The sequence below is a fragment of the Emydura macquarii genome, unplaced genomic scaffold (genome assembly GCF_026122565.2).
Source record: "Emydura macquarii macquarii isolate MOO-44397 ecotype Brisbane River unplaced genomic scaffold, CSIRO-AGI_Emac_v2 contig_967, whole genome shotgun sequence".
Classification (NCBI taxonomy): Eukaryota; Metazoa; Chordata; order Testudines; family Chelidae; genus Emydura; species Emydura macquarii.
The window spans coordinates 142,893-158,807 of NW_027131104.1; the positions used below are offsets into that span (position 1 = coordinate 142,893).

Below are 15,915 nucleotides of genomic sequence, written 5' to 3' on the forward strand. Positions count from 1 at the left end.
GCCACGACTCTCCGTTCTGTAGTATGGTGTGTGCTGATAGGCTATTGCATGCTATTGCGCAGACTGACTCTCTCTTTGCCCTCCTTTCTCTAGCCATCCGTGGGTTTTCACCACAGCACAAGATCCGCAGCTTCGAAGAAGCCCGGGGGTTGGACCGCATTAATGAGCGCATGCCGCCACGCAAAGATTCAATGCACCCAGACGGGCCGGTGAACTTGGTAACCTCAACAAACTCTGCGGAAAAGAACGGAACAGGGAAGAAAGCTTAGTAATGGTTCTTAATGCCCAATCTGCACCACTAAAGGATCCAAAACTTAATGAATTTTATTTATTTATTATTGGGGTGGGGTAGGGATGGGGAGAAATAAACTTAACCTGGAGGCACGTTCATAATCCAGTTTGCATCCATTCTGTAAGAAAGGTGACCATTTTGTAATTTTTTTATTTATGTTCAGTATATAAAAAGTCCATCTTTTTTTAATTTAGAAACCAATCAAATTGCTAGTGCATATATGAAGTGTTGTGCTGTACAGCTGACCTCTCCCCCACAAAAGGGGAACTTCGGGGGATTAAAAAAACCCACACAGAGTCCCAGACAACTTTGCTCTTTGACTTTGGTACAGTTTTAAATTAGCCTGTGTTTTCAAGAGCAGCATCTTTCATTTAAAAACATGTTCTCACAACTGTCTTCACAGAGTTTGCTGTTATTTTCTTCAACTTTTGTTGCCTAGCTGCATCTGCTGCTTTAGCAATTGATTCTGTGGAAGGCGGCATGGTGCGTGGTGTGACTGGCTCAGACCGATCCTTCTCTTTTTGGAGGACTTTATCCTAGGTGATGTCAAAGTGGATAGTTCAGATTCCGGCTGGGGTCTTGGATTATCTCGTGGGGATAAGGGTGCGTTTTTTCTACTAGCATATTTTTCTTCAGGATTCCAGTTTATTCCAACAGCGCAAAAACCTCTTAAAATGACCTGGAAGGTGGGCATGGGAATGCATTCCCTCTCGTTGCCATTCTTTCTAAAGTTTCTGGTTTTTAGACTCTAGGAAGCCAACCATCAGCATTGTTCCATCAGCAGAGACAACACTTGAAGTGCATCTAAATGTTCTTTGCAAAACACCATGCATTTTGATTTACTGTGCGTTGAACCAGAAGTAGGTCAGTGCACATTGGGGAACTTTTAGTGCATGATAGCAAAGTCCATGTAGCCAGTTAGTGCGCTATGAATTTACACCCCAGCTTGCTGCGCATTAACTCTGTCTTGACAAGCCTTTGGTGTTGCTACAGGCAGTAGCAGCCAGAACGCACAAACACACTGGGCATAAGGGATTAGGCCAGCAAGCACCTAGTGGCCACTGGAAGCAACTTGTCTGCTGTATGGAAGATGGTGAGCCATCCAGGGAACATCAATGACTCCTCCTTCTGAAAGAGGGAGTAATTTACCTGGCCACAGATAAATGGCACCACTAGGATAGATGATGATGGGGAAGGATCAGTGATCTATATCAATCATTACCCGCTTCTCCTAAATATCTGTGCTGTTGAGTGGCCAGTGCAGAGCAGGGTCTTGTGGAAAAGGTACATTCTGAGAAACATCTGTGTCCTTCGGTTGTACTGAGGAGGAGAATTTTTAGAGAAGGAAAGTGGCTTGGAGAGCTCAATGGATCTTGGCTAGAGATTCTTGAAGGGTGTTCATATACTATATCTTAGTGAGTGGGGGGAAGGAGATCTTTTTAGGGTGTGGTGGGTTTCTACTGTAAATGCACACCTGGGGATGCCAAAAGAGGTCTCTCTACATTGTCAGGTGTTTTGAAGCTGGAATCTATTTAAGCAGAGTACCCAGGCTGGTTCATTTACTTACTCAGACTTTGACTGAATCCAGTTTCAAAACAGACCTTGAAAAATCCAAATCTGATCACTTATTTTTAAGAAATGCAAATTCCTCTCTCCCTGCTTTTCCCTTATTGGTCATTTTAGTTGGATCCTCTCCTGCTTATTATGTTGCATCAAAGCAGCATCACTCAAATGCTAGTCCCTGGCTGCCTTTCACTCCCCTTTCCACTTCAACAAATGTCTGACATCCCCTAGTGCCACCAAGCAGGTGAGGCAGATGAGCAAGATTAAACTCTGTGTTGGAGATTTCCCACCCACCCTGTTCTTTGTTGTGTCTTGAAGGCCCTTGATGTTGCTATCTTCCCTTCATGCTGTGGGCATGGTCTTTGATTCCAGTCCCAGGGGAAGGCAGCTGCCTCACAGGAATCTTTTAAATTGTCACCTCTAATGATATGTCACATACTTAATTTCATACCAGTTATTTAGGAAATTGCAGATGGGGGTTTTAGCAATGGACTCTTAGTCACTTGTCCCCATTTTTTTTTACATGACAGCCACTTTGTGAAAGCGAGTGTTTTTGGAGGGCTTGTCTGTTTCTTACTCCATGTGGGGCAAGAGGTTGATATCTCTCTTCTTTTTATGGCATCTGTTCCAAAGCAGGAATAGATCTGAACATTGCATCTTCCTTTAAAAGATTGTTGGTAGTGCAATGTGCTACTCTAATGTGTAGGGCACAGACTCTCTCTGACCTGGCTGGGATCTTCTCTGAGCAGCATCTCTGGTTCAAGAGCCACGGGACAGGCACCAGAAGGAGGAGCCATGTGACAGGCACCAGAAGGAGATGGATCTGTCTCTTCTTAGGGGTTGATGAGTAAAGGGGGAGTGTTTGGGTAGGTGGGAGCCCTCCTGCACACAGTAGTGGTGGGAATGAAGGATACTGCCACAGTAACCTCTGTTCATCACTCTTTGGAAGCTTAACACTGAACGTTTTGTGCCTCTTTGCATCCGCCTCAGTTACAACGGACGCTTTGCTCTGAGCTGCTGGTGTTGGCTTTCTTGAAAAGAAAGGCATTTGTTCATGAAATGCTGTCCTGTTCTATGAACTCTGCAGACAGATTTTTCAGGCAGGTCACACTTCAGCCCTACCAGCTTCTGCTGTGACCCTGTTTACCCTTTTTCCTCCCAAGAAAAAGATTTGTTTCTGTTTCAAAGCTGGAGACTGATCATAACATCGCTGAAGTGGTGTTTGCAAAGCGTAGAGTTTGAAACCATAGTTACTGGAGCTGTGCCTGCTGAAATTACCCATCCACCACTAATTGGGGAACATAACGGGGGCTGTCAGTTGGCTTCCTAAATTCTGATCGGCTTCTGACTTAGTGGTATGTTGACCTAGAGGGGGCTTGTTTTTAAGTTTAATTGTCGGATGTTCCTTTAAACGGGAGTCCCAAGTCATCCATTAATTGTCAGTCACGGAAGCTGTCTCTGATCAGGAGAAATCCTACTCTCTCATTAGTCACAATCAGCTGGAAAGCCCAGCCTGTTGTGGGAGGAAGGAGCTCTCTGGATGACTCATGGCTTCCCCGTGTAGGAGCTATCGGGTCTTTCCCCTCCTTATTCTGTCAAGCTGAGAGCTGCTGGAAATGTATTCCATATCCCACACAAACACACGCAGATAGGATGCTGTCAGGCGAAGCACAGTCTCCAGTTGCTATGGGAACGTTGGTGCCAGGATCTCTGTTTCTTCTGCACAGTATGCAGTGTTCTTAATGGGGCGAGGGGGTGAGCAGCAGCACAGATTGAGGAGAGTGGGTGTTAATTACCCCTTTGATTGATGTTCATCTTGTAACCCTCCCAGGCCTGGTTTTTCCTCTTTCATTCAGAGGTTAACTAGCGCCTGTTGCATGGAGTGTGCTGTAAATGGGTAGCAGATTGAGAGTGCATGGACAGATTCTGACCCCCCACCTCACCATAGGGGAGGAGAGTACATCACCAGCTGCAGTTGTCTTGGGCATGTTGAGATTCCACCTTCGGTCAGAACCAGGGGAAGCCAGGGCTTTTACTTTTAAAATGTAAATACAGTATGTGACCCGACCTTCAATACTAAGCATTTAAACCGTGCAGTCCTCTTCACTTCTGTTCTTTGTATCCCAAGGAAGGAGGGGGAGAGAGATCTAGAAGCATAGGCCATTGAATGCTGGGCATCTCTGGGAAAAAAAGCAGAGCTCATTCCCAGCAAAGCATGCCACAATCACAGCATTTGGTGCAAGAGGGGCCCTTGCCATTCTGCATTATAACAAACCAGTGCAAAGAACTGTGGCCTTCAAAGCCATGCCTGAGAGTGGGAGTTGCTTAAATATGCCTCCTGCTCCCAGTGCAAAAGTCTTGCAAACACATGAAGTAGTTTCTCCTCTTCCAGCTCCCCATCCCCCTCCCAGAAACCCAGCACTGGTTCTGCCTTGGAGCTATGCATGTTTGACGAGGCCTCATCTCAGAGCTCCATCCTGTCCTCTGTTTCCATCCCCTCTTGCTACCCAGCTGCAGAAGCTTGACGAATGAGGCTTTGCAAAAGAGAATAAACCTAAAAGCCAAGGAGTACAATCAGTCCATGGAACTCCAGACTATTAAAGGCAGTGCCACTGCACTTCTTTCTCCAGAAGGCTGTGACTAGCAGCCGCTCTTATTTTTGCATGTTATAGCAAGGTGCATGTAACAAGGAGGGAGTCAGCAATGGGATTTTTTAGCATTGGGAACAAAGGTGCATTCACCTTGTTTTAGGAGAACCTTCTATTGTGATGCCATCCCGCACACCTATTTTTAAGGGCCTTTCTTGGCACATCACCACACTCGGGTGAACCTTACTTAGCCCGATTCTCATAATGGAGCAGCTCGGAGGCTTGCCTGCCTCAGACACAAAGGATCGTAAAGCCCCTAAGAACATGTGTTGGGTATGATGATGATTACTTAGGTTCTCGACGCTGAAGGAGCGTATGCCCGTTGCCTGGAGACTGCCTCCTTTTTTCTTGCTTTTTTTAGTTATGTTTAAAGAAAAATGGTGAAAAATGTTATTTATTGGCAGAAATTATTTAATATAATTTCTCTTTTTTGTGAACAAGGAATGAATTTGTTAGAACTGTCTTAATGTAAATTGGAAGTCATCTTTAAAAAAAAAAAAAAAGTTAAAAATTAAATGACAGTCATTTGGCTCTGGTGTCTTTATTCAAATCTGATTCATTGCGATGCGTCTGAGGATCAGCAGGTTTCCAGTTGTTGACATATAAGGCTTGGAGAGAAAAATCCTGTTTGTGTTTGCACAGGGATTTGTTCTTCAGAGTGATATTTTTGGGGTAGGAGTTCCCTTTTCATGTCACATGAACTGCAGCCACACCGTATTGCGGTGATCTCATGCCCCATACAAAGGAGGATCAGTATTGTGTTTGACAGAGAGGGGAAAACTTACCCAAGTCACCCAGCTGAGCCAGAAATCGAACCCAGATCTCCTGGATCAGTTCATTGCCTGAGACACTGGGCCACACTGCTTCCTGCCGCTAAGCCTGGCGGGGCTGAGTCAGGACTTGATGGGAGACTGCCAAGAGCAGCTTGGTGGTGCAGGAAGTTCTGTTTTATTTAGGTGTATTAATACCATGCTTAGCACCCGGACTCCCTCTGTGGTGCCAAGGATCCAGTTGGTAGTCTCCTCTTAGCATGGCTCACAGACCTGTGCTCTGGGAATGAGACTTCTGTGTGAGAGCAGCTGAATGTTCATAGTCATTAGAGATGGCAGGTCTTTTCTTATAAGATGTGGGTGTTTAATCACAGTGAAACTCCAGCTCAGGTAACTCTACTCTGTCTGGCTAAATTCACTCTTCTGTTTCAGGTGGATGCGTCTCCCCTTCCTGCTTTAATGTGTGGTGTAGCATGTACGCTACGGCTGCTGCCTTGCAGGCTAGAGCGTGCTGCTATTCCCATATTTCAGTCCCTCCCCAGGTAGGCTGAGGGTTAATGATAGTTCTAAAGTGCTCGGATCCTTCTGAGAGCAATGGATGGTACTAGACTAGCAAATGCCCCCGAGTTGCCCCCCAGTCGCTGTTCTGTAAATAGCATCTCCCTTTAGAGCGTCAGGGCTTTCATTGGGAAGCGGTGTGGTCTGGAATGGACTGGATTTTTAAATTGTACTGGGGGCAGCTAACCTTTCCCACCCTCTCATCTGAAAACTCTGCAATCCAGTGCACGACTCTCTAGTGCTGCTCAGTGTTAGCTGCTCATGCTGCCATTCCACCAGCAGAGGGTGTTGCCGCTCTGCAGAGAATCTCCAGTCAGGTGCTAAGATATTGGTGTTGCTCTCTGTCCTTCAGAACTGAATAGGATTTGTTTTACTGCCCTGCCTACCCCACTTGAAATCCTCTGCTCCTGCCTCCTGGCTCTGTTTAACGTGGGCTGTCAGGAGAGACCTTTCCCCCAAGTCAAGTGCAAGGGTCTGAATCGATCTGAGCTAAGAAACCTCTTGTGCTTCTATATTTTTTTTATTCCATTTTATTATTCCATTTTCTGAACTGTGACCACCTGGTAAGATGTCCCAGTCTCACAAGTGGTCTTATTATTAATCTGTATTCCAAGAGGGCCTCAGCTCTCCACCTGAGACCAGGGCATCTGTGTGCTAGGTGCTGTACACACACTCAGACAGTCCCTGGCTCAAGCACTTTCAGTCTAACTAGACAAGACCGGCATAGCGTGGAATGGGGAAGGGTTTTGTCCAAGGTCACACACAAGTCAGTGGTTGAGCAGGAAACAGCCCAGCTCTCCTGACTCCGTCTGGTCCCTATCTTCTAGGCCAGGCTTCCTCTCCTCAAGCGGAGAATGGCATGTAAACACACATGAAGCTTCCAAGGTTTGGGTGAGAACTATTGTATACGATGCCCATGTTTTACAATTCCTCCTTTCAAACCCCCACCTCTTCCCCTCCCAGTAGATCAGCAGTTCTGCCCTCGCTCCCTTTCATTGACATCACTTAGCCACAAGTGAAATTCTTCCCAGCTCAAGTTGGACAGTGAGGGAGAAGTTGACGAGTCATGGGACATGTGAGTTAGACACATTAAAACTAGGTTAACCTAGGAGGGAGATGTCTGTGGAGGAGGGGAGCTCACAAAGAATGACGAGGCTTGGGTAATATGTACAATGTGACCCTGATCTTCCGCAGCGGTTAGAAAACACTGCTGTTCTTTGTTGACGGTAATGAAGTAGGAACTGTGACTGTGTGTAGAGCTGTGCCAACTGCCTTTTACAGTCCGGCTCTTCCCTTCTTCCGCCCCATAGGTCACCAAAGGGTAGTGCTGCAGATGCCGTAGTGACAAGGGCCATATAAATACCGAGCAAGAACTATAGGCCTCCCCGCACCTTAGTACTGTGTGTTCACTGTTTAAAATGATTGCAGCATCGAGCGGGCTCCTACTGTGTAGACAAGTACTGCCGGAGGGGCCCCCCCCCCGCCCCCAAAGAGATGCAAATGTCTCCCAGACTTGCTGTAGGGGAGGGAGCCCTGTTCTGTGAGTGAGAAGCAGGCCCAGCAGCTCCCTTGGCAGAGATTAAGGTCCTTCTGTAGCTTGTTCCTGTTAGTGTTCAGTGCCCTTCTCTGGGCTTTTCAGAGGTTAAACAAACAGTCAGCTATCAGGTTCTCTGGCTGGCCTAGATCTTTGAATGCAGGTTGAGTTACGCCTGCTGTTTTCTCTTTAGAAATCCTGCCGAGTCCTGTTTCTCCCTCCCACCCCTCTGCTAAATTCTGAGTGGTGGCTCTGGAGCCAGGACCCGTCCCATGCTGCGCTGTGGGCACTTACCAGAACCCCCTTGGGGCTGCGGCAGGTCTGAGCAGAGGCCATTAGAGGCTGCAGCTGATGCCTTAACAACGCACCACAACAAAACACGTTCTCCTTCCCTCCTGCTGTTACACGGGATTTCTGTTCTACCGCTGACGCTGTGCAGACAGCGCTGCTCCAAGAACGATCCCCTACACCCACAGGCCTCGTCTAATGCCTTCCGTTTTAGGATCTCCAAGCACTTCACCAGTTGTAATACATTCAGCTTCTCGATGTGCCCACGTGCAAACAGGAAGCCGAGATTCATAAGCGTTTGGTAGCTTGCCTAAGGCTATACAGCAAATGGCAGCCCGTGTCTGCGCCTTGAGGACAGGTACTTCTCTCCTCCCTTTGCCCCGGTTCTTATCTGAGCAGTGGAGGTCGTCCTGTGCATGGGGTAGACTTGATCCTGAGTGCTGTGAAGAGCCCTCGCTGCCTGCTGGTGATTGTCCCCCTTTCCAAAGGGGCCCTCACTTAAATAGCTACACAGCTGCCCCTCTGGGCTCTCAGGGGCTCTGTCAACGTTGGCCTGGGCCAGGCACAAAGCAGCATGCAAGCTGAGGACAGCAGCGATGGCTGCCAGGTGTGCCCTTCCCGCAGATGGCTGCGTGATGCTGCCAGTTGCTCGCTGATCGGCTGGGCTCAAGATGGAGGGTCGCTTTTAAAACGTGTTGATGTGCTGCACGACTCAAGGGGGAGGAGGGCCGGCCCACTTAGGGCCGGTCATGTCCTGCTGTCTGCACCTGCTGTGGGTAGGACGTTGGAAGGCCATGAACTGACCAGGGGTAGTGCTAAGCCATGCAAGAGATGCTGTGGCACGCTTGATAGGCTGCTTGGTTACTACTGCCATCAACTTTCCTTTCAGCTGGTGACATCTAGTCTCTTACCGTCAGCTCAGCAATACCTATAGCTACCTGACTTTCCAGCCCTCGTTTAACGTGCTGTTCAGCGTTGTTACCTGTTGGACCAGCCTTACAGCCCTGGGCTCTTAAAATGTTTCTGCTGCATCAATTCCATTGCATTAGGATGAGTTCCTCTCTATGTACCAAAGGAAGAGCTCCTTCCTGCAGACAAGTGGTGTGCTGAGCGTGCAAGGCTTGTACGTACATTGTTAGGCCGGTCGCAGTAGGGGCAAGATATCGACAAAGAGACCGAGCCCCCTGATTACACTCTTCTTCTTCATTCCGCCCCGTGGGGTAGACCTAGACGTCAAGGGGTTGATTTGTTTTTGTAGGGTAAAACATGGAGTCGACCATGGGAAAGCGACCAGGGGTAAGCCATGGTGCCTGCTTATACGCTAATGCCTCATGCAGTCACTTGCTGGCCGTCAGGCCCCTGCGAGGGCTATGTAAATCAAACTGGACAAAGCCCTGGAGAATATACCGTAGGGACCCATGCTATGGTGATGCAGACAGGGTGTAACCTCATCTGTCCTGTCCCAGCTCTCATTTCGATGTGCTTTCAGTGTGAAATACAAGGCCAGTGCAAGAAGCCAGTGGTCCTGAACTATAGATAGCAAAACTTGCATAGATGTCAGTGATACCCAGAGAAGGTCCCATATCCCTAGCGCAGGCCGGAGGACCTGGGCCAAAGCAAAGTTTATTTACACAGCATCTATGACCAGAGGAAATCAAGGGTAATGTGAAACGTGTTTCTATCCAGGTTCCTCTACAATCCCCATCACCACAGGAAATCTGAGCCAGAATTGATGCGAGATAATTATTTATGAGTATAACAGTGGTACCCGAAGACGTCCAACCGGTGAGTGGGGCCTCAGTGGGCTAGGTGTGGTACCCATACAACTAAAGCCCTGGTCTACACTTAATATTTAGGCCAGCCTGGCTGTCTTTCTCAGGGCTGTGAACGATTTCCCACCCCGTGTAAAGCAATTCTTGATCTAACTCCCAGTATAGGCTCAGGTAGGTTGACTGGAAGGATTCTTCTACTGACCTAGCTACCCGCTCAGAGGGGGATTTACTATGGCACCAGAAGCGCCCTGGCCGTGACTATAGTAAGGGTCTGTGCTATGGCAGCTTCATTTCAGTGTTTGTAGTGTGACTGCATCCTAAGCAGAGACCACAGAGCGAGCACACTGTGAAAGACGCTTCAGACTAGTGTAATAAGCGGCGTCTCAGCTGTCTGATAAACCAGAAACCTGGCTGTGCATCGCCCCCGTTTTCCTTTCATGTTCCAACCTGCCACGTCCAGTTCCTTGCGAGGGTAATCCCGGGCACTTTCCTACAAGTACTGTTTTCCCTTTCCTTGGGGCATCAGCGTTATGTTATGGCTGTTTTAAAACAGACGGGACCTGCATCTCTTCCCCTGTGCCCCAGTCTCTAATAGTGTTTTCCCTGCCCTGGCTTGCTGTCTCCACTCACCTCCATCACCTCAGTCTGTCCATCTCTCACTGGCTTTCCCCCACATCCCTCCACCCACACACAAAAAATCCAGTTAGGTGGGACACAATAAATAATGAGAAAGGATAAAAGCCCTACCTGCTTCAGGGCCCTCGCTCATGGGGGTCAGGAAGGAACCCTATCTATAGGTAGATTGTCCCCTAATTAGTCACTAGGGGGCTGCTTGCACCTTGGTCTGAAGCAGCCAGTGCTGGTCATGTCAGAGCCAGGATACCAGACTAGACTGGCCCCTGGTCCGATTTTATCTGGCGCTTCCTCTGCTCCTGTCTGTTTTCTCTTCCCCCTCGCTAGGGCTGGGAACTTATTTTTCTGAGCAGCCTGAGAACATTAGAATGGCTGTGCTGGGTCAGACCCATGGTCCATCTAGCCCAGTACCCTGTCTTCTGTCAGTGGCCAATGCCAGATGCTTCAGAGGGTAGGAACAGAACAGGGCAATCATTGAGTGATCCATCCGCTGTCGACCACTCCCAGCTTCTGGCAGTCAGACGCTACGGACACCCAGAGCATGGGGTTGCATCCCGGACCATCTTGGCTAATAGTCATTGATGGACCTATCCTCCATGAACTGATCTAGTTCTTTTATGAACTCCATTATAGTTTTGGCCTTCACAACATCCCCTGGTAAGGAGTTCCACAGGTTGACTGAGCGTAGTGTGAAGAAGTACGTCCTTATGTTCGTTTTAAACTTGCAGCCTATTAATTACATTGGGTGACCTCTGCTTCTTATGTTATTAGAAAGAGTAAACAACACTTCTTCATTTACTTTCTCCACACCAGTCATGATTTTATAGACGTTTATCATGTCCCTCCTTAGTCATCTCTTTTCCAAGCTGAAAAGTCCCCTTTTTTTTTTTAATTCTCTCCTCAGATGGAAACTCTTCCATATCCCTAATCGTTCGTGTTGCCCTTCTCTGTAACTTTTCCAATTCCAATATACCTTTTTTGAAAGGGTGCCACCGGAACTGCCCGCAGTATCCCAGGTGGATTTATATAGTGGCATCATGATATTTGCTGTCTTGTTATCCGTCCCTTTCCTGATAGCTCCTAACATTGTTAGCTTTTTTGACTGCCACTTCACATTGAGCTGATGTTTTCAGAGCACCCCTTCTTTAGTGCTGACTCCCTGGAGCTTGGTGCCCTCCTTGGAGATCTCCTTTGCACCCTCAAAATCCCCCCAGGCACCCCAACACACAGCTGCCTATCCCACCTAAGCCTTAAAGCTGCCCCTGCTGGTTGTCAGAACTCCTGGCTTCTATTCCTGGCTTTCCCACCTGGGGGAAGCCATGGCCTCTCTGTAAATTGGTGATAGCATCACTGGCTTACGTTGGAGACGCCTGCAAAGTGCTTTGAAATCCTTGGATGAAAGCTACTGTATCAAGGCGTACTGTTATTGTGAATGCAATGGCAGGCGAGCGAGTGCTGTAAGAGGCACGGTGCGTGGGCTATGTGCACCGGCTTTCCCTGCTGGAAGGGAATAATGTCTAATCAATCATGCCATGCCTGCATGCTCCTAGAACTGTCCGGCTAGCAGCATGCCGCCTAGCAAACAGGAAACAGTCAACCTTTGTTGATTCTGTCACGGTCTGCGTGTTAAATATTTATCTGCAACCAAAGGACGGGCGGCGCTCAGATCAGCCGGAGCAACGCAGCGCCAGGGCAAGAGTGAAAGCTTATATTTTGAGGAGGAGGATTGCAGGGCGAAGACCACTCCGCAAGCGGGAGCCAGGGAGGTGAGTGGGGTCTGCACAAACTTTGTGTGCACCCTTGGCACCATGTGGATGTTAGCTGGTTTGGGGAGAGCTGCCGCCTCTCGGGGTCAGCAACACACGTGACGAGGGGAGGCTGCAGCAGCATGTCTCGGGCTGCAGATTGCTCTGAAAGGCTCGATTGTAGGCCGCTGCCGTTTCTCCTTATGGTGTCATATGTGTGCACTGGGCACAAACGAGCAGCTGGCCGCCGGCGTCTTAGCAGCTGAGTGCATGGCATTCAGATCTCATTGCAAGGGTCATTTTCACTGAGGTGCTCACACTTCTCCATTCGGGGACCTCCCCCTTTCCCATCCACCCAGCAGCCCCCAACCATTCAGCAGGGAAAGGCAGCGTGATCACAACCCCGCAACACATGTTTGCAGCTTCCAGGTTGAGAACCCCGGTCTGGGATTTAACCTCTGGGTTTGGTGACGGGAGCTATTGACACGCCGTGCCTGTGGCAAATGTACCATTTTGAAGGGAGGTGGGCTAGAGTTGAATGAATGAAATGGGAGAAATTCCATGAGCAGAATGTGCTGCTGGGACATGGCCAGGTTCTTGTCCCTCCTTGTCTTACTAAGACCCCCCCACGCCATGGTTAAATCTCACTCAGGGGATTGTAAAAACCCCGCTTGTGTCACTGGTTACACTCTTTGATGTCTCTTTGCAGTTTTCAGTGTTCTTGTTCGCGCTGTGGTAACTCCTGGGACTCCTGCTCATGGGCCAGGAGCCCACCGGGCTGGGTTCTGTACAGACAAAATAAAAATACAGTCCCTGCCCCCAAAACCCTTATCTAAATCATGATAACAGATGCGTTGTTTTCCTAATCAGCTTCTCCTGACCCTGCCGCAATGATCACCTTGCAGCTATGGCAGGGGAATGTTTGCTTAATGAATTAATTTATTGAACTATCTCCACTGAGATTTAAAAATGGAGGAAGGGAGAATCACGGCACTAGTTCTGTGGGCCTGAAGTTTTGTGACACTTCTTTTAACCAAATCTAATTTGGGGGAGGGGGTGAGGAGAGTCAGATTGGAGCTGACAATATAGAAACGATGGCCCCAGTCCTGCACTGTGTTCTTGTGTGGCCTGATTTCCGTGCTCCCATGCAGTCCTCAGCATGTACCCACACGCTGCTCGCTGCAGCTTTGAGGCTTAAGTTATTGGCACCGTCTGTGCAAGGGGAGTGCTGGTAGCACACAGCTGATTCTCAGCCTTTTGACTGAGATGGAGTCTGATATGCCCCATAGCAAGGAACTCTACGGAGGCAAAATCTCACAGCACAACTAGATCCTTGCCCGTCTCAAACTACTGTGATCTCGCCATCGGCCTTCCTCTGGAATCGAGTGCGCCGCTCGTCCTCCAGGATTTAAATATTTAAGTGGGCCTGTCCTTTTCTGATTCTTCATTTCTCGTCTTGTTTACTCCCCAGCCTCCTCTCCTTGGGAGGAAGGTTTTTCTTCCATGCTGCTCCTATGTTTGCAAACCAGCAGGAGGTGCCCTGCTAACTCTTCTCACCGGGAGGCAAATGAGTTCATTGTTTAAACAAACACACGCACACCCCACTCTCCAGCAGGTAGCTGACTTTCTAATTCTGGCCAGGCTGTAATTGGGAGGTTTTGCTGGGAGAACAGCTTTCAGTCTGTGTACTCAGCTCTGGGCTGCATGCCTTGGGTAGCTGGAATGCCCCGTGTGGCATTGTACCAGTTCTGTGTAAACTCCCCTAGGTCTTTCCGGGTCCTGGGTGGCTTGGGCCAACGTCAGCTGTTTATCCTCTGTCCGCATGAAAGCAATGGGCTGATGACCCCTTTCTGTTGCAAAGGCATCGTGGGGTGTTTGGGGGACAGGATCTGTTTTAGCCCAGCTCCATCCTCTCTTCCAAAACCCCTCTTTATCGGGATAGCAGGAATGAGAGAGACTCACTGAGCAGATCCCAGCAGGCTCCAGCTGCAGAGGGGTTAAAGATGAAAGTGCAGAGAGCTCGGGGAATTCAGCCATGGCCCCATTCGTGTGTGTCCGAGGCTCTGGATCTTCGGAGGAATTTCTCAGCTTTTCTCAGCTCTCTGACAAAGGGAAACTAGCCAGGAAAGTATCGTAGGCTGCTGAATGGACTCCGTTTCCCAGAGGCTTTTCAGCTCCTGGCAGCAGCTTGTCGCTGAGAAGCCAGCTATGAGGTCCTGGGGCTGTTAGTAATAAGTGACTCCTTTGTCCCTCCATCCAAGGAACTAACGCGTTTTGTGCTCATTAACAATTCCCTCAGTGCAGCAGAGCAGTATCATTATCCCTGTTTTGCAGATGGGAAACTGAGGCACAGGAAGGGAGGTGCCCAAGGTGTCCCCCGGAGTCAGTAGCAGAGCCAGGAGTAGACCCCAGTTCTCCTAGCCCTGAGCTTTAACAGCAGGACCAGGCCCCCTCCTGATAGAATTAACCCTTTCAGTGCCTGCGTCCGTTTTAAATGGCCTCTCTCTGAAACTGAAAGAAAATGTAAGGCCGTAACTGGGGCTGCGACCTGTGGTAGGGCTTCGGGTCCTACCCCACGTTCTGCCTCGCAAGTGGCAGGGCTTGTGTGATGGTGAGCGCAGTATTTCAGGCCATGGCGTGTCTAGACGGAGGCGAGATCTGTGCAGTAGTTATCACGTATTAACAATAACGGCGACAGACGCGCCTGTGGCCGGGGCACATGATGGAAATGGGAGGGAAATACGTGAGGCTGATGGGGGGGCTTAGCCCTGAGCCCTGCTCCCCCAAAACAAAGCTGCCATCATCATCATCACCGCACCCGGCGACCCATGTGTAACTGGACCTCCCCAAGACAAACACCCCCCCCCCGCTGAGACGTGCAACCCAGTTCAATTCTGTGCACGGGGGGGGCAATCTCTTCTCCTCGCTCGCGACAGAACTCAAGGGCGGCCCTCCACACGCACACCGCTAGCTCCGAGCTGGCGGTGCCCTGATCGTGCGCTAGCTGGCTTGTTAGTGGGTGTGGGCTGCTGATGCTGGAGCTAGTGAAGCAGTGAGGGGGGGTCCAGCTCCGGGTTACAGCTCAGGTCGGCACAGCCCATCAGCGCGGCTAGCTGGCGAGGAGTAACTCAAGTGAACTGCTGCAGTGACGGGCAGCCGCGAGGGGCTAATGGCATGTGTGCTCTTGTATCTCTGCGTTTGCCTGCCTCTGTGTGCGTGCACATGAGCTCTGCAAAAGTCCCTGAGAGCTATTGGCTAGAAACCCCTGGGAGCCCTCCAAAAGGACACACTGTTGCACAGGCTGTTCTAGCCTACAGCTGTGTTTAAATTTGGAGACCATTGTGCAGAAGGGCAGCCTGAGAACCAGTTTGGCCACTGTACCCAGCTCCCCTCCCCAGGAGAACCCCTTCCTTTGCAGGGATATTGATTAAAGGGAAATGCAGGCAAGTGCCTTGTAGCTTTCAGCTGCCCCACACCAGGACGTGACGGGCAGTGTGCTGGATTAATCCCTTCCTCCTGGAGATCCCCCTGGCATTTACTTCCCTGGAGAGCCGGTGGCATGGAATCTGCCCCACCTCCCAGGGCAGTGGTTGCAGAGATCCCAGCAGACCAGGGCTTCATCCAGACAGTGCTGGCTCTGCCTGCTCCCAGATAACTAGAGCGCTCAAGTCAGAGCTTGGGACGAGCCGGGCCGGGGTTACCCCATTTCCTGTGTATGTTGTGCGCTGACAGAGCAGCGGTTGTGGTCAGAGGTGAAGGAAGGGCTGGACAATGCAGGGGAGGGAAGTGCCCTGGGGGTGCCCGTGTTGTGGATGCAGGGCTAAGAAGTGCAACCCCTTGTGCATGCCCAGTGCAGGTCAGCGCCGGGATGGGAGGGACAGAGCTGGAGAGCAAAAGCCTCTGCGGCCTCCAGGGCAGTGCAGTCAGGTACAGGGCTGGGCAATGATGCCCAGAGCAAAGCATGCGGGCAGAAGAGGAGGCAAGGCTGGGGAATCCTGGGCGCTACGGTAGGGGCACGTTGGGCTCTGTGCAACCACCGGGGCTTCTGCGTGGGCATGAGGCTGAGTGTCGGGCCCGTTTCCTCTGGCTTCCAGCAAGCTGGGCAGGTGGGG

General features: G+C 49.9%; 1 protein-coding gene across 4 annotated transcripts in view; it reads left to right on the plus strand.

Annotated features, from left to right (window-relative positions):
• The window catches only part of PPP3CC (protein phosphatase 3 catalytic subunit gamma), a 49,202-nt gene extending 44,178 nt beyond the window's left edge, over positions 1 to 5,024 (plus strand). For all 4 annotated transcript variants that reach the window (XM_067543671.1, XM_067543673.1, XM_067543672.1 and 1 more), the window contains one exon: positions 94 to 5,024. In XM_067543671.1, the coding sequence (XP_067399772.1) occupies positions 94 to 269 (176 nt within the window). In that variant the 3' untranslated portion in view covers positions 270 to 5,024. The remainder of the gene's footprint in view (positions 1 to 93) is intronic.
• The last annotated feature ends 10,891 nt before the right edge of the window (positions 5,025 to 15,915 follow it).